General features: G+C 37.8%; 1 protein-coding gene across 1 annotated transcript in view; it reads right to left on the bottom strand.

Annotated features, from left to right (window-relative positions):
• EYA1 (EYA transcriptional coactivator and phosphatase 1) overlaps positions 1–19938 on the bottom strand; it is a 335724-nt gene that overhangs the window by 34748 nt on the left and 281038 nt on the right. The window contains exon 12 of the mRNA XM_030795255.1: positions 11840–11929. Within this exon, the coding sequence (XP_030651115.1) occupies positions 11840–11929 (90 nt within the window). The remainder of the gene's footprint in view (positions 1–11839; positions 11930–19938) is intronic.

The following is a 19938-nucleotide window of genomic DNA, read 5'->3' as shown; positions in this document are numbered from 1 at the left end:
CCTAGTCCCTCCTTAAGTCACTTTCCCTTCATCCCCTACAGCCTTACAGGGCTTGACCCAGCATTCTGCAAATAGAAGACACTCAATGAACAATAACAGCAGCATAGACTTCCTTAGTGCTTCCTGCGAGCCATTGCTAGTTCTACGCACTTAACAGATATTAACTCATGCAATTCTCACACTGACCCGATGAGGTATATCGTCATCCAGTTTTACAGATGGGAAATTGAGGCATAAAGGTGGCCCTCATGAATGAATGAATTCACCAGTTCCACCTCTGGTGTCTCTAGAACTGCAAGCTAACAAATCACATAAACAACACAGGGCTTTGAGTCAGGCTGGAATAAGAGAGCCATGATTACATTCAGCATTTTCCTAATTATAAGAAACATTACATATAGAAAGTAAAAACAGAAAATTTCTCTCATCCTGCTATCTAGAGATAAATCAGTTTTTATCGTCAAAATTATTTCTGTATCATTTTAAATATAGAAAGCCTTTGTTTTCTGCCCGGTGCAGTGGCTCATGCCTGTAATCCCAGCACTTTGGGAGGCCGAGGTGGGCAGATCACGAGGTCAGGAGATCGAGACCATCCTGGCTAACACGGTGAAACCCCGTCTCTACTAAAAATACAAAGAATTAGTTGGGTGTGGTGGCGGGTGCCTGTATTCCCAGCTACTCGGGAGGCTGAGGCAGGAGAATGGCATGAACCCAGGAGGCGGAGCTTGCAGTGAGCTGAGATTGTGCCACTGCACTCCAGCCTGGGTGACAGAGTGAGTCTCCATCTCAAAAAAAAAAAAAAAAACAAAAAAAAAAAACCTTTGTTTTCTTTTGATATACATACCTTTGTTTTTTTAATCCCCAAACTGGAACCACACTGCATATCATTTTATAACATACCTCTTCCATGTATATTGTATCTTGACATTAAGGATTTTGAAAATCTGACTTAACATAATATGAAAGTAATATCTTGGGTGTTTTAATTGTTAAGACTGAGATTAATCTTCATTTACTTTTAAAAGTTAACTTTTTTAAATAATAAAGGTAATGCTCATCATTGACTACTATTAGAAAAATTTGAAAATAAGTAATTAAAGAAAATATATGACAGCCTTCTATGTACCAAATCTTGTGTCAGGAGCTCAGGATTTAAGTGGACAAATCATGATTCCTGGCCTCAAGGGATTTCCCAGTGGGGGGTAGACAGAGGTATGCAGAAAATCTTAATAAAGTGCAGTGAATATTTTTATAGCGAGAACCAGCTCCTTTGATCATGACCAAATCCCCACTTTCGGACTTCACTGTACCTGCAGACTCTACCTGCCTTCTTATCTAAGACCCACCATGTAACCTGTGCTCCAGATTTCATTCTGTCTTGCTATCCAAGGACTTCTTTCCTGTAGTCATTCTCCTTGCCATACCACATGTATTTTCCTTCCTATGGAATCGTTCCTGCTGACATCCAGACATGCCTAAATATCTTTTATTTAAAAATGAAACCACCTTCCCTTGAACCCATGATGCCTTCCACACACCATAGCCCATCTCTATGTCTGTCTCTGTGGGAATTCTTGATCCTTTCTGTCTTCACTGTCAGCCCTCATCCTCTTCTCAACCCATTCCCATCTGGCTGATATCTTCCACTTCATTGAAATGGTGCTTATCAGGGTCATTAACAGCCAACATTCTTGCCCAGTCTAACAGTCGGTCACTTCTCTGTCCTCATCTTACTTGACTTTGGCCACATTTGACACAGGAGTATGCCGGTCCCTCCTTCTTGAAACACTATTCTCCCGGTTTCTGTGATAGCTCATGCTTTTCCACCTACCTTGTGGAATTCTCTCTACCATACAATTCTCTCTTCAAAGCTCTTCTTCTTGGCCCTATTTCTAATTGTTGGTACCAAAATGCTCAATCTTAGGCCCTCTTCTCAATTTTTCATTCCTTCCCCTGTGCCATCTAGTTTTATGGCGTTGGGACTCCCAAAACTATACCTTCAAATTTGCCTCTCTCCTCTGAGATTCAAACCTATGTCTACCTGCTTATATGTCATCTCTTGACTTGGATGATGAATATGTATTTCATACTTAATACACTCAATACAGAATGCTTGAATCCAACTCCTCCCCAGCCACCCCCCAAACACACTCTTCTTCAGAAGTGTGATCACTTTTCCAGTACTCAAGGCAAAACCTAGTGTTCATCCTTGATTCTGCTTTCCCTCACCACCTACGTCTGATCCATTAGCAAATTCTGCCCATATTTCCATAAAAGAATACCGTAAGTCCTGTGACTTCTCACCACGTCCAGACTGCTACATCCTCAGCCCCAAGCTAATGTCCTCCTAGGCTGGCTGAGACAGTCTCTTAATTGGTCTCATTGGTTTCACTCTTGCCCCGATTCCATTTGATAACCAGACTGATGTTTTAAAAGTATAAACACTATTCTATCATGTCCATGATTAAAACTCTCCAATGGCTTCTCAATGCAGTTAGAAAAAAAATATTCTTTACCATGGTCTACAAGACCCTTCATCATCTGGACCCTGCCACTCTTCCCTAGTTACTCTGTCTCAGCCACACTGGGCATCTTTCACTTCCTGAAGGAGTGAAACTCATTCCTACTATTGTCCTCCCAAAATGACTTCCTACCATATCCTTGCAGTTGCCTCCCTCCCAGCTTCTCCCTTCTTGACAAATGTTACCTCCTCAGAGACATCTCTTCCTGATCATCTCAGCTAACAATGCCCCACTGCAATTCATCCCTTAGCCAATACTGCTTGATTTGCTTCATAGCACTTATCTCTGCCTGAAAGTATTTTATTTACATACTGTTTATTTCCTACTTGTCTTCCACAGCACTAACTCCATAAGGAGAATGTCCTTAATAAAGTCATTGCTGTATCCCCAGTAGTTAGAACTGTGGCTAAGTGCTTAATAGTTATTCAATAAATAGGTATTGAATATTGAACGATGGAAAGAAATGACAAAGTCTAAAAAGACTACTGGATGCTATAGCATGTCGGTTCTGAAACATCACAGAAATATAGCATTTATAGCCCCAACACCCAGAAATAACCACCGGCAACTTGTAAATGTTACCTTTAATATGTCATAGACATTAAATCAGCATTGTATACTATCATTCATTTTGTAGACCGATCACTTTTAAACCTGAAATTATATCGTGGTGGCTTTTAAAAAATGTATTCCCTTCCAGTTTTTCTTTAATATGCCGTAAGTGTTGAATACAAATTTTACTCATTTTATTTTTTTGAAATAGTCTCACTCTGTCACTCAGGCTGGAGTGCAGTGGCACAATCTTGGCTCACTGCAACCTCCACCTCCGGGATTGATTCTCCTGCCTCAGCATCCTGAGTAGCTGGGATTACAGGTACACGCCATCATGCCCAGCTAATTTTTGTATTTTTAGTAGAGATGGGGTTTCACCCTGTTGGCCAGACTGGTTTCAAACTCCTGATCTCAAGTGATCTGCCCGCCCCAGCCTAAGTGCTGAGATTAAGGCATGAGCCACAGCACCTGGCTGAATTTTACACTTTTTAAGTATGTCATACATGTCGAAGAGGTATGACATGTGAATAGGCTAGATTGTATCTTAGAGCTAATTTTTAAAACTTGAAATCGACCATGAATACCTTCCCTATATACAATAAATTGTCTTAAAACAATTTTTATGAGGATGTATTTTAATTTATTTCATTTTTAATCTTTACTGGATATTTAAAATATTTCTCTATTGTAGTGGTAAAAAAAAACCAGGGAGGGTAGGTAAATTGTGGGGTTGAGTGGGTTTCTGGAAAGTGTCAGACCTGAGCTAGAATCTGCCACTCTACAGTTGTGTGACCTTAGACAAGTTTTCTTTTACCTATCCTAAGCTTCACCTGGCTCCTCCATAAAATTAAGATACTAATAGTGTTACTATAGTAGAGATATCATGCTATTAAATGGAATAATGTATGTAAAAGATATAGGACAAGTGTTTGACAAATGCTTATTGTTATTATCTTATCTATAATTCTATTTTCTTAGAAATGATGCTAAAAGTGGAATTTTGAGTAAAAGGAGCAGCACATCAAAGTTCTGATTACATATTATGAAACTGCTTTTCTGAAAACTTGTATCCATTTATATCCTTACCAGCAATGTGCACAAGTTTTCATCTTACTGCATTGTAGATCATACTATTTATTTTAAACCTTTGCCTGTTTCATGTGCAAGAGGCTGTTAGACTTGACATTTCTTTTCTTTTTTTTTGAGATGGAGTCTCACTCTGTCACCAGGCTGGAATGCAGTGGCATGATCTCGGCTTACTGCAACCTCCGCCTCCCGGGTTCAAGGGATTCTCCTGCCTCAGCCTCCAGAGTAACTGGGATTATAGGTGTACGCTACCATGCCCAACTAATTTTTGTATTTTTAGTAGAGATGGGGTCTCACCATGATGGCCAGGCTGTTCTCAAACTCCTGACCTCATGATGCGCCCTGATTGATTACTAGAAGTGAAATCCAGCATTTTTCATCTGTAGCTTGATAATTTGAATGCTTTTCTCTTGTGAATTATCTGTTCATGGTCTTTGCTCATTTCTTCTGTTGAGCTTTCTTTACGTATTTCTTAATGAATTGCAGTAATCTTAGTTCTTTGATTGGTTATATTTGGCTCCGTTTTGTCTTTAATATTATCTGTGGCTTTTAAAAATAGTATTTGTCTCTGACTACAGAGGAAATAAGTATATGCTTTACAGAATTTGGGACATACAGAAAAGTATAAATTAAAAAACCCCACAAATTCCATAAACAATCAATGTTAAACTTCTAGAATTTATATTTCCATAAGACAGTCAACATATATTTCCATTATTTATGCAATATATATTTACTGGGTCCTCCTATGGGCCAGGAACTGTGCTAGAGAAACTAGCAGTGAATATATTATACATAGGATATACATTTTATAATAGAATTGTGAGCCAACAATATGTGTGTATATTCCTCAAATATTAGTTTTTAAAAATTAACTTTTTATTAGACAAATATTACAGCTCAATGAATTTCTATAAACTAAATGCATGGGTATAACTAACATCCAGATGAAGACACAAAATATGATGATGGATTTCATAAGTTAGAAATGTTTATTGTTATAAATTCTTGCCTTTATCTCTGATTAGTAAAAAGTCCTAGATGTATAATTGGTACAAATGGTATTAACCTTTTATAGGATTTCAATACTTATTTCCAAATGGCCATCTGAAGATTTCGATTTATTTAATCTTTTCATTTACCTATATATTCTCTTTGTGTTTCATTCTTTCATCTTTTAACTGTTTACCTATTTTAGCATATAAGCTGAATAATCTATTACTTCATTATTAATTTGCTTGGTTTTATTTAAAACATACACAATTTTTCTTTAAGTTGGGGCTATGCCTGAGCTATTTATTTCTTCTCTCATACTTAGTCCAATGTCAACATTAGGCCGCATAATTCTTCACGCTATTGTAGAATTATAAAACATTTTAATAATTGGTTGAGTCAGATATTCATTTCCCACGTTTTGTCAAAAATTGCTAGGTATTTTTGCCTATTTATCCTTTCAAATAGAACTTAGAACAATTTTTTCATATTACAAAAATGAGAAAGAAAGACATCTCATTTATTGAAATCTTCCTTTATATTTCTCAGTAAGATGTCACAGCTTTATTCATATATTCTTCACAAATACTTCTTATAAGGTTTCTTCCTAAATTTCCTTTTATGATTTTTTTTGTTTTAGTAACTACCGCTATTTTAAATTATAATTAAAATTTCAAATCAATTTGATTTTTGAATTCTATATTTCTTCATTTTTCTGAAGCCTGTTGTAAATTCTAAGAATATTCTAGTTGATTTTCTTCAGTCTTCTACACATCAAATTATCTACAAAAATAATTTGAATCTCTTTCATTTCATTAAGTAAAGCTTGTGTCTTATTGTACTGTCCAAAATTCCCAGAATACTGCTGAATAATAGTGCTGATAGAGGGTATTCTTATCTTGTTTTTACTTGTAATGACAGTTTGCTTCCATTATTTTACTGCTAAGTACAATGTTTGCTATCAGTAGAATATAAAGTATTCAGAGTATAAATTTATTTACAATATATTATCTTTTACTGTGTTAAATAGCTACATTTTAAGACTGTTCTGATGAACATCAGAGTTAAGGAAGTCTTTAAATATACTTTTATATTTCTATTTTTAACTTCAGATAAAATAAAGATGACAATCTTATAAGAAATGATGAAGAAACAAGAAGAGCAATAAAAATTATTCATTAGTAATAATAAAATATGGGCATTGTTTGTTTTTGGCCATTAGTTACAATGCAGCTAAACTCAATACACATTTATTATGGCTAACAATCATTTCTTGCTTAAAAAACTTATTTTGTCCTCCCCACCCTCAACTGAGGGTTTTGATGTTACTCTTGTCAACTAAGGAAATGGACAAGGCCGAACAACCTACCTGAAAACACGGGAGGGCAAAGTCAACTCTATTATCTTCTATGAAGAAGGAAACAAAGATCGGTATTCTAGTCTAAGACAACACATGACAATTCAGTCTAAAGGATGGCCATTTAATGGTCAACATATATAAGGCAACATTCTGAGTGCTATAAGGGGTGTTTACCAGGATTTAAAAAATGGAGTCCTTTATGTTTGCTGAATTTGTCAGGAGAAAATCACCACGTATACTAGTCTGTGTACAGGGTTGAAAATGACAAGTGGCATTCCATATGTGTGTACATGTATATAGGGACACTTCAGTTTGGACGGTAATTATCCATATGCTCACACCCTTTCATATGGCTACTCTTGGCTTGTGGAGGGGTTTGGAAGCAGCAAAGACCTACAGTGTCTTCTTTGCAAGCACCTGTGAGATCCTTTGGCAGCAGAGAACCAGAGCTCTAGCATCCACACAAAAGCTGAACATAGGGCATCAGAGTTTCTTCTTTATTTATAGAGAATAAAGGACTTTCTAGGTGAGTTATATTTTCCCAACTTGAGAAATCGACTTCTGAATTGGTTTAAATATTTCACACTTTTTGGAAGCACAAACAGTATGTCAGTACCAAGTGCTTTACTTGAAATTGAAGTTTCTTAACATTGGCATAACTGATATTTTACAGAAAGAATTTTTTTCTAGCTAAAAATAAACACAAATAAGACATATTAAAATAATTTATAGATGATAACCTAAGTTTTAAAGTAAGAAAATATTATTGCAACTTTAAAGACCGAATTAAATCAAGGGATAATCTCTTTGCTTTACAAGAAAAATCACTGTAGCTTTCTCCTTTTACATGATGCTATTACCTAAAGACCATCCACAAGCTCCTTTCCTTGGCCCTGGACTCATCAAAATCATACGCTAGTGGGACCAGAACTTTCTGCCCCAGGCCTTTTTTTTTTTTAAATAGAAAGAGTGAAAACAAGGGGCAACAAGTGTAGGTGTTCAAATATCAGACCTGGGCTAGGAGTCTACATATTGAAGGCCCCAGAAAGAACAGGAATATCCATGTTGTAAATCTTGATGCAAAGAAGGCTGTGGTCTGCTCCAACTAAACAATGCACTGAAAGAGTGGAGAGGGGAGTTTAGAACAGCTTTGCTACTAACGGGGTGAGCGTGGTATGGGCAATAGTTTCATGTGCCAGCATCTCACAGACACGAGAGGAGGGTTCCCACTCTTCCCAATCCTTACTCTTCAGGGGTAACGGGTGACCCAAGACCAGAGACCTGGTTCCTGCTGACTCTTAAAGGTCACTATGTCAACACGGGTTAGGATGGCAACCATAATGCCAGTGAAATCATATTCCTTAACCAGACAGAAGAAGAAAATTCAACATGAACTTAAAGCATTATTTTTATTTAGACTTGTATCCATCTTCATAAAATATTTTCTTCTAACTATGGAAAAATCCAGGAGGAGAACTGACCAGCAGCAGGTTAAACTGAAATATTATCGTATGCTGAAGGCCTTTCCTCACTCTGTTTGAAGGTTGCCTTTCAATAAAAAGCTAACAGAAAGAACTCTTTCTCCAACCAGTCAGAAAGAGTCATACTTTACTAAAGGAGCTGAAAAAGCCTCCAGCTCCTACTGTCATTCATAAAAAATGACTTCCATATAGGCATCATCGTATTGCACATGGAGAGTTTTTTTGTAAACTGATATGCAGGACGTTAGTCAGACTTAGAAATAGGAAAGCCAGACGTACACTACGGAACTAAAGTCGAAACGCTTCTCTTGGGGGGAAAATATTATTTCCTAAGATAATTATGTCTCCCTGTCACTCATGTTCCTTCATACGTCAAACATTTTTTATGGTACAGAAAATATTTTTTTTCTCCTTTTTTTTTCCCTGGTGTGTCAACAGAATTGATATAAATTGTGATTTTCTTTAAATTAAAAAAGTCACTAACTGAGATTACAAACAAGACTTATGAAACTAAAATGAATTAACTTAGTTCTTAGAGTTCAATTAAGATATTTCTAAAGTACTTCAAAAATTATATCTTAAATTTTCTAAATCATATCCTAATAACCATTTTAAGCATGTACATTGATTGATAATATGACAAATGTTACTGAAAGCTCCTCACACAGGGGGTGTATTTCATCAGTCAGAATGTCTTATTAAGCAAGGAATGAACTAACCAAATTATACCAAGAGATAGCTGGCAAAAGTTAAGATTTAGAAGAAAATAAGACCAAAAGTCAACAATTAGAGTTCAGGCATCATACTTCAAGCTAACCAAGAGACTATTAAGCTCCTCGAAATTACTTATGTCATAGACCATACAAAGCTAAAAACATGTAACTTAAATATATTAAAATATTCATGTCCCCTACCACTATCCATTGCTAGTTGGAGTGTGAAATCAGGCATTACCACGTCACTTCTCCCTGATGAGATAATTCTGGTGTTCTTAGGAGCATTATGCCAATACACATTTTGTTTTTTGCCAGAAAATAATTTTACTTTTTATTTTGAAGAAAACATATTTGCAATGACCAGTCCCAGGTTTGTTGAATTTCAAAAAATATAAAAATAAAAGATTGGCCTGGGAGCGGTGGCTCATGCCTGTAATCCCAGTGCTTTCGGTGGCCGAGGCAGGAGGCTCACCTGAGGTCAGGAGTTTGAGACCAGCCTGGCCAACATGAGGAAACCCCGTTTCTACTAATAGTACAAAAATTAGCCATGCATGGTGGTGTATATCTGTAATCCCAGTTACTTGGGATGCTGAGGCAGAATTGCTTGAACCTGGGAGGCAGAGGTTGCAGTGAGCTGAGATGGTGCCACTGCACTCCAGCCTGGATGACACAGCAAGACCCTGTCTCAAAAATAAAATAAAATAAAATATTGAAATAAGTAAAAAACCAATTTATGTTTTAAAATATTGCGCAAATCTAGGGCAAGTAAACAATTTCCAAAGACAGACTAAATGAATCTTTCATTTATACTTTTGTTAATATCCCTAACGTAAAATCAACTTTTGTAATGCTACAAGCTTAAACATTTTTCCATGATTGTTTTATATATTTGGTTGATTATACCTTCATTCTCTTTTCTACTTTACCTCTAGTAAGAAATAGTCCTCATGCCAAAAATAGAATCTGATATTTCAGTAACTTCATAGACTGCTGGTTTTTTTTTTCTTTTGAAATTTGGGTTTACAAAAAAAAAATACATCTCCTATACCCTAAAAACCTAGAGCTTTTAATATATTTGTTTGAGTAGAATTTCAGTCTCTATATAATCAGTGTAAATAATGTCAATAAACAAAAATCTGGTTATACTACACTGAAAGTGAGTTTGGAAGTTTTTTGGTCTATATTATAACAAGTTATGACTGCCTAACATCTCACTTTTCACCACCTAATTTTGGCACTGTATAAGCAAGTTTTGGCACTTTTTTTTTTTTTTTTTGAGACAGAGTTTTGCTCTTGTTGCCCAGGCTGGAGTGCAATGGCGTGATCTCCGGCTCACCGCAACCTCTGCCTCCGGGGCTCAAGTGATTCTCCTGCCTCAGCCTCCTGAGTAGCTGGGATTACAAGCACTGGCCACCACAACCAGCTAATTTTGTATTTTTCATAGAGACAGGGTTTCTCCATGTTGGTTGGGGTGGTCTCGAACTCCCAACCTCGGGTGACCCAGCCACCTCTCCCTCCCAAAGCGCTGGGATTACAGACGTGAGCCACCGCGCCCAGCCAAGTTTTGGCATTTTTAAGAAGGTACAGAGTTTTAAAACAATAGGAAATTACTGCAAATTTCTTCTTGATGTTTGCTATTAACACCTATTAACATCAATAAAGGTAACAAGGTTGTACCCAGGACAAAAAATCAGTCTACTCTGTATCTTTAGAAACAAATGGAAACTTAGGAAAGGCATTTTTTAACATACTAGTAAAATGTGGAATTTTTTGTGCTGCTCTCTAAGTGAAATACAATTATCAATCAGAAACAGCTTTTGAAAATAAGTATGATAATTATGTGTTTCTAAAGGCAATTAATTCTAAACTTGTCACTCAATGGGAATATTTCTACCTTAAAAAAATAGTAATGCCTTACATGTAATTTCTTCTTGAGGAAAACACTTTGAATTGCAAAAAAAAATTTGTATTTTACCCTTAAGTGTAAAATAAATTTTTCACTAAGGAATAGAAAAAATAAAGTATATTTAATAACTTTATTGCACTGGAAGTTGCCAATTCATCTTTGAGTAGTTTCATTTCAGATGAAAAGAAATCAAAATACAGGACAGATGTTGAACAAACCGCATTTAAGTTCTGTCACACACTGGCATTTTTCAAATGATTTTGGCTCATCTATTAAATAAGGTGCATTTTGCTTGATTTTGAAAAGGGAAACATCAGGAAATATTTAAAGGCCAATTGCTGCCAATTAACTTTGATCAGTAAAGGTTCTATTTGAATCTTTCAGATTCTTCTCCTGTCTGAAATAACATACATTTATAAATCGAACAAAACAACAGCTTGATGATTAATGCCTGTTGGCAGCCCTACCACAAGCTTGCTTAACAGCGGGGATTTAAATACACAACTGTCTCTATTCAGAAGAGAACGAAATGTAGTTATAGCCATGTTTTCTTATAATGGAGATATGAAAAACAATATTCTCTATCCTTAAGAATGCTGCTAACCAAGACCATGGTGTTTGTCAGTGCCCGTAACAATTTAGCTAGCCATCTTACAAGGGTCTGCCCTGAAATCATAATGGACCAATAAAATTAACAGCAGTGTGACATAAGCAATCCTGGCAACCCAAACAGCAGACGCCAGACTGAAACATCTTCCTACCAACTGGATCAGCCAGAAAGTAAAGCATCGGTCCTCATACAATAAGAGTCTGACATTATTTTTAACTTCAGATAAAATAAAGATGACAATCTTATAAGAAATGATGAAGAAACAAGAAGAGCAATAATATAATAACATGCGAGTATTATGAATTCTGAATTACGAATTCTGTTGGACATATCTTAGCGGTGATTATGTAGCTTCTGATAATCAACAAAGTTTAAGATTCTTGATATCAAATTTTAATCTTTACTACTGTCATGTAGGATCTAACTCTGAAAATCAACAGCCAAAGTAAAGCAAAATAGAAATCCCATGAAGGCAAAACTCATTGCCATATTACCAACAAACCTCTGTCTCACTATTCCAATGATATATTAAAAAAAAATATCCCATCATTATTTTAAAACCAATCACCTATTTTCAGACATGCAAAAATATGTATTAAAAATTAGAACTTACTTCTAAGTCATTAAAAAATAAATGTGTGTCTGCCAAGTTGAAAATCATTTCTTCCATTCGCAGTCCAAGGGAAACTGAAGTGGGTGGATCCTAAAATAAGAATATGACAGGTGAAGAACATGTATACTTCCGGTTACATGAAATAGAGTGTCTCATTAACAGGAAGCAGGCATTGGGAGAGGCTGAAAGCAAGAGACACAGAGAGAGACCTGGGCAACAGCTGCTTATTTTAGTGCGCATGACTTATTCTGTGTGCAAACTTTAGGGACTTATTTTGTAAAAAGAGCCCCAAATGTTGATGGCGCTTTACATACTGAAGAAAAAACTCATTCTTTACTTTTTTAAAATTTAAAATCTAGGGTTACTTAGACATAAAGGAAATTCAACTTTATATGTCTATTTCAGGAGCAAAAAATTCAGTGAATCAAGAAGCCACTGCTTATGTTATGCCACAATCCATTAAGAGCATCTAAGTGCACTGTCACAAATATCAGAAAATAGACACACTATAGCAAGCTTGCCCAACCTGCAGCCTGCAGGCTGCGTGCAGCCCAGTACGGCTTTGAATGCAGCCCAACACAAATTCATAAACTTTTCTTAAAACACTATAAGTGATTTTTTTTTTTTTTTTTTGAGACGGAGTCTTGCTCTTTCGCCCAGGCTGGAGTGCAGTGGCATGATCTCAGCTCACTGCAGCCTCCACCTCCCAGGGTCAAGCAATTCTCCTGCCTCAGCCTCCTGAGTAGCTGGGACTACAGGTGCGCACTAACACGCCCGGCTAATTTTTTTTGTATTTTTAGTAGAGACGGAGTTTCACCATGTTGGCCAGGATGATCTTGATCTGACTTCATGATCCGCCCACCTCGGCCTCCCAAAGTGCTGGGATTACAGGTATGAGCCACTGCGCCCGGCCTAAGTGATGACTTTTTTTTTTTTTTTTTTTAGCTCATCAGCTAACATTAGTGTTAGTGTATTTTATGTGTGGCCTCAAACAATTCTTCTTCTTCCAGTGTGGCCCAGGGAAGTCAAAAGATTGGACAGCCCTGCACTATAGGTTAATTTCAGAAGGGTAGTACATAGTAATTTTAATCGATAACTCTCTATCATTATTTGTATTTATTCAACCTGTCAATTTTAAGTATACTCAAAGCAGGAAGTGATGGCCACTCTGACCCCACCAGGCACTGTCCAGCTCAGGGAGCTGATCTTAAGATTCACATGACACTGTGCGGGCATCAAACAGCCCATGCCATACTCAGAGGGCAGTGCTACATTCCACAGTGCACAGTGGCTTCTATCTAAAACTTCATGTGTTGGACGCTAGCAGTGAGTAGTCAGCCTCTCCCTACAAGCCAGATCCTGATGACATCTACTGGCACTGAAATGAACTTGGGGCATAGGCAGGTATTTGCAGTTTTATCCTGTATTTACTGTGTATCAAATCTAAGAAGCAACATGGTTCATGGCTGAAGATCCTGTATAGAAAGTGATGAAAGATAACATTTCCAGGAAGTATACAAGGCTATAAAATGAGTTTTTGAAGGGTTTATTGGCATTCTATTAATAATACCAACTTTCATATGTATGCCATTTTCAATTTTTCCAAAGAACAATAATTTATGATATACTATTTTATTGTCACAGCAAAGCTTTGGAATAAGTGTGGAATCTCCTTGCATCATTATGTAACCAGGGGGATTTTAAGTACAGAAACCGCCTTCAGGTAGGCCCCACTGGGCAGGTGTGCCATGTGTCATGACATGTGTGTCATGTGCCTTTGAGTCTTAGAGTCAAGAACATACAATCCAAAGAAAAGACTCTTATGATTCAATACTGCCCAATGTCAACTTTGTACACTATCTACCTTGTTTTCTGAACACATTAACTTTATCTCCAATATTGAGACATGCCAGTGTGTTACCCCTACTCTTTAACGCCTGTCATGCCTGTAAGTTTGGGACGTGGCAAAAAGTGGTGGGAGAGGAGGCCTAGACTGTAGGCCAGACCCTGCCTTTGCTTTCCCACTTAGGTGTCGTCCTCTCATGGAGCCTGGTTTGTTCACTAATAAATCTGAGAGCAAGATGGGAAACACAGTAATATTCTCACATAGACTAATAAAAAACATCTTGTCTTTCATTTGTCAGAATCATACGTTTGTACACTTAGGAGAGAGCAGGGGCTGGAAAGGGTGGGAGATGGGAGCAGAGCCTCGCTGGGCACCTGCCAGGGGCCCATCTGCTGTAGCATGGAGGTCAACCCAACCCAACCTGGCTATTCCTCCAGCACCGCCCACCCCTAGCACTGCCCACACCCCTCCAGCACTCCCCACGCTCTTGGCACCGCCCACACCCTTCCAGGACCTCCCACATCCCTCCAGAACTTCTCACCCTCTTGGTACTACCCACATCCCTCCAGCACCTCCCACATCTCTCTAATACTGCCCACTGTCTTGGCACCGCCCACATCCCTCCAGCACCTCCCACATCCCTCCAGCACCTCCCGCCCTCTTGGCACAGCTCACATCCCTCTAGCACCTCTCACCCCCTTAGCACCATCCACACGCTTCCAGCACTACCCACATCCCTACAGTATGTCCCACCCCCTTAAGCACTGCCCCCACCTCTCCAGCGTGGCCCAAGTTCTACCTTCCAGCAGCCCTAGAGGAGGAACAGAGTACGTGAAATATGTCAGGATGGTGCAATTCACTCACCGCAGTTCCTCTCCTGCCTGTGCCTTTTCTGCCAGCTGACTGACAGTGGAAGGGAGGCAGAGGACACAGTATTGCCAAATGTCAGGGGTTAGATTGGCAAAGGGGAAAAGCAAACACCCCAGGGTTGATAGGAAGGCAGAGAGGAAATAAAGATGCAGAGGCTGAGTGTCTAAGAGTTCTGCTGGGAGGGACAAAGGAAAACGATTCCCTCAAATTTTGTGTACGATGATTCATACTCCTTAGCATTCTTAAATTGTCCCTTTATAATACACCTGAAATCTATGAAATTTCATAGGTTTTAGGAGAATCATAGTTTACAAATTACTGTAAAGAAAAACTAAAACTAACTCATTTACTCTTGGATTTATAAGAAATTGTTCATTCACAAGGAGTTTAAGTATCAGTAGGCATGCTGGAAAAAGCAAATGCTCAAAGAGACCCTACAGCTGAATTAACCTGCAGGGGAAGCTCAAACAGATGTGTCTAAAACAAAACACCTGACTAAGGTGTTTATTCCCTCTAGCTCAGGCCAATAAAAACACCCTGACTTGTCTCATAACCATGTCAATGAATCTTTTTATGTGGCAAGGATGGAGCCTCACCACATTTATTTAATTGCCAATTCTAAAATTTATGTGCCATAGTATTGTTACTTTTGAAAAAGTATTATTTCTCCTTGATACGGTTGCTTATTTATATGACCATTGAAAGAATTACTCTATTGTTCGTTAATATATAGCATACTTTAACTTTTCTTCATAAATTACAGTAATGACTTGCTAGTCAGAATACTAATAAATTTTAAAGGCTCGTTCAGTCTAGTGGTAAAATACAACACAGATGTTGGTCTTATTTACCTCGTAATGTTATTCTCTTTTGTTATTAGCTGTCACTCCTCAACAGTTTTTATACCTGTCACTCCAAGATATTGTTTTGAAACATTTATTACACCAAGAGAACAGTCTGGCAGCTAACTGGAATGAGATAATTTTAGAATAGGAAGGGGGTTCTAGTTGAGGGCAGTGTTTTTCAGACATCTTTGAACCACAATGCTCAGTAAAAAACACAATTAACACTGGGATCTAAGAATCTCTCTTATGTGCACACACACACACAGCTGAAATATATTTGCCAAAGCAAGATTTTGCTCACTGTGTCGATATACCCTGACACTGTCCATTTCACAGCTCTGTCTCAATCTACAGTTTGAAAGGCAGAGCTCTAGAAAACACCTACTCTTTGACTTTAGAAACAGAACACCGAGTTCCTAGAGGGCTGTGATTTGTGCGTGATGACCCAGCAAGTCTCATACAAGTACAAGTCAAATGTGAAAAACGCTAACATTGAACAGTTAATAAATTACTTGTGGCTTGATGGCTTATTTTGGCATATTAAGAACAAGGAAAAAAACACGTTCTTAAACCAAAACTGAGATGTTAAAATCACCAGGTCTTTAGTTTGATCTGACTATTTTTATAATACATAATTTTCTTGCAATAACAAATTCCAGAGCTGCAGTTATAAAAGGGCTTCTTTTAAAACACCATTTTTTGTTATTTCACTTTCAAAAAATTATTTAGAGCTTTGCCTCCACTTCAAAGTAACATCTCATTTTAAGTCAATCTCATTGCCGAATGTTCTCATTCTTTTCAAAACGTGGCCTTTCTGTGGCGTATGCCACTGCTGTGTACTCTCTTCTTGACATTTCTCCTCTATGACAGCAATCTTTTATGGACATTTTCCTAGAATCTATGTATACATCATCTGCTTGTTAAATGTCTGTATTAGTCCACTCATGCTGCTAATAAAGACATACCCAAGACTGGGTAATTTATAAAGAAAAGAGGTTTAACTGACTCACAGTTCAACGTGGCTGGGGAGGCCTCAAGAAACCTACAATCATGGCAGAAGGGGAAGCAAACACATCCTTCTTCACATGGTGGCAGCACGGAGAAGTGCAGAGCAAATGCAGGGAAAAGCCCCTTACAACACCATCAGATCTCGTGAGAACTCACTACCATGAGAATATCATGGAAGTAACCATCCCCATGATTCAGTTATCTCCCACTGGGTCCCTCCCATGACACATGGGAATTATGGGAGCTGCAATTCAAAATGAGATTTGGGTGGGGACACAGCCAAACCATATCAATGACGTTGGTTCCTAGGACTTTATTCTTATCCTTCCGTCTCTCATTCTGTTCAGATCACCTTGTGGACTCAAGCACACTGATGGCTTCAACCACCACCCACTCCCCTCTATCAGATCTTAGATCTCAGCTGGAGGCTCATATATCAATTACTTATTGGTCATTTCCACTTAGATGTCCCATAAAGCACCTGAAACTCAATGTGTGGCAAGTTGGATTCATCACATTTCCTCTGGACACCTACTGTATTCATTCTTTAGAGGAATGGCATCCTACCAACCCAGACGGTGGCATTTTCCTAGCCACCTCTTTTTAGCCCCATATTGAATCAATTTCAACATTCTGTCACTCGGACCAGAAATTTCAGCCTCCATTATTGTCATTGCCATTGTTCTTTGCTTTCTTGTTTTTTTTTTCCCTCTTAGCCTTGTGTCTTTTGTGGATATTTGGTATGGTCTCCTTCACTGGGGTCTATTTCTAGGTTGTCGCTATCTTCATTCCAGCCTCTCATCTCTTTCAAAAAACATCCAGACACTTAACAAGTACAAAAGACCCGTACATGTCTAACTTTTGCTTACATATCCAAGATGGCCTGTTTCTGATTTTTCAAACTGTTGTCTTGATCATGAAATCCTTTCCTCAAAACACAACTAGGCAGAGGCCTAAACTGGGCCAAAGGATCTGTCCACACAGGTTCATAAACCGTGGTCTCAGATGGAGCCTGTACACTCACATCTCCATCCTTGCAGGCAGCGCTCCCCGCCGGGCCCCTTTCCCAGTTCCACAGCTCCACCTCCCTGATTCTTGCTGGCTGGGCTCCGCAGTTGCTGGTACCACAGCTCTATGTGTTCTTGTCTCGGCAGGACAGGGGTTTAATCCCTGTATCTTCCTCCTCCTGTTTTTTACATTCAGAGTTATGGTTTTCTTTCTTTTTCGTTTTAGTATGAAACTGTTATTTGCAGAATCAAAAAGAGGGTATCAATCCTCTGAAAAAACATAATGGGAGGCTTTGTTTCTATTTCGTGTAGAATGTTTTGTTCAATTAGATTTTTCTCTCTCTTTACAGCCTTTAAACAACATTTTAAGCTTTAGGCTATGATTCCTTGGTTTTTCCTATCCCTATATCCTTATCTGTATATCCTTGGTACCCAACACAATGCATGTCATAAAGGCTTTCCCAAAATTTGGTGGAGGAATAAATGAATGAAAAGCAATAAATAGAGAATATTTCAAATAATTCCAGTGAAGAAAAGAAGAAAATACTAAATTTTACCTTTCATTAGCTGTTAGTGTTGTCAGTGAAAAAAAATTCCTAATGATCTATAGCCTAAGGAAAAATATGGGCACTTGAATCTGAAAATCTCACTTGATCTACATAATAGAGTATTAAACATTAAACATGTTCACTAGTAAATGCTCTCTACCTGATTGAGGAAGAGCCCATTCTTAGAATAGCTGCATAAGAAGCCTTACTCTTCCGTTTAATGAAGTAGATAATATTACCATAAGGTCAGCATAACATTTATTTTGTAAACTCAGTAGTGTATGTATTACACCATTTTGTAAAATATGTTCTTATGTGCCCTGAAATTTACTTCTCTGGTAAAAATCGAATAGCACAGTGAAGAGGCTCAAAAGGAAAAAAAAATACACTCAACTGTTTTATCAATTTTCTTGTTTAATGAAGAAATTGTACATTTACTGTAGTTCTTATGCACAGGAAATTCTTCTAGTGGAAACCCTCTTAAGTTGTTCTTCACCCAAACAAAACTCAATACACAACATCTAACTTCACGCCCACACACAGGAATGAAATCTAACCCTGCTCTGAAATTATTTGGATATGATATTAAGTTGCAAATGTCTACTTAAAGTCACTAAAGTGAAGTGAAGGAACTTGTTGTCATCCTAGGCTACCCACGGCTGTTTTCAGTACATCAAAGGCAAATTATGTCTACTAATTCAAAGTAACATTATGTAGAAAAAGTAAATAATGATGAAATTGGCTGAGTGTCTGTAGAACCAGGAGTAAAACAATTGTTTTGCCTTCATCCTCTGTCAAGTGGTCTTTAATTATCCCATTGCCTCAAGGTCTCTTTCTCTTGTTTCTACAACACAGAACTGCTCTCAGAGACTAAAATCTTCATCATGTACCCAAATCACCAGCATCAACCCTGGTCCACTACCTTGAATTGTTTATTGATTTTTTTTAATCCTCATCACAGCTATCACAGTAGATCTTGATTAAAATATTAAAAAGGAAAAATATTCTGGACAAAAGCAGCGCACAGGAATACTGAAATGCCATTAAATACAGTCTCTAGAGAGATTAATGTCTGTCAGCTTTGAATTCAAATATTGAAAATCTGTAATTGGGTTTGAAGTAAATAAAAGAAAGGGGTGTATAAATGCATGTGTGTACTAGATCATCAGAGGACTAGGATATTTCCTCTTGGGGCCCTGCTTTGTTTCATCGATGAGCTAAAGCATGTGATAAACTTCAAGTATCATTAAAAATGGACTTTTTAGTAGGCACAATACATATAGCACTTCAGATTCTTTAATTTTCCAAGACTCTCATACACACCAGATGAAGGCATTGGTGCTTTTGCACGGCTAAGTCATTTGCTTCCAACAGTGCCTTCATCTGTGAATGTGAGAATCTTGGTAAATTCAAATTTCTGAAGTGCTATATGTATTGTGCCTACTAAAAAGTAAAGGTATTCCTTTACAACCATGCAAAATGGACTAATACACTCAATCTCTGCAGCACTACCTTAAAGGAGTCATACATTCAAACTAGACTTTCACTGTACTTACTACTCAAGGCACTTTTGATAGAATGTTCATACAATTCCTCATACCAATTATTTTTGAGGTGACCATATTTTTAAGAGCTCGGTCATCAGTAAAGCTAATTTGGGTGGAAGTTAAACTAGACGACGCAACATGACCACTCCCAGAAGGGGCCATCACTGGTTCTTCCAAAAGATGTCAACCAAGCTTCATGGTACAGAGCTGGTTCTTATCACCAGGAAAGAGGACCCAACTCTAGGAAGCTGGCAAACGGTGTCCTATACTCTGAAGATCTAGGAACTAAGAGGAAGGTAGGATCATTCAGACGGGATCTGAGCAATGCACCAGTTCAACTGAAACCTAAAAGTATTCTTCAAAAAAATCAATTACTTGCATCGCCATGTCATGTGATTGCTTTAAGTTAGTCACATATACCTTTCTGC

The sequence above is a fragment of the Nomascus leucogenys genome, chromosome 16, assembly GCF_006542625.1.
Source record: "Nomascus leucogenys isolate Asia chromosome 16, Asia_NLE_v1, whole genome shotgun sequence".
In the NCBI taxonomy this organism is placed as follows: Eukaryota; Metazoa; Chordata; class Mammalia; order Primates; family Hylobatidae; genus Nomascus; species Nomascus leucogenys.
The sequence above is the reverse complement of the archived record's forward strand: the minus strand, read 5'-3'. Positions and strand labels throughout refer to the sequence as shown.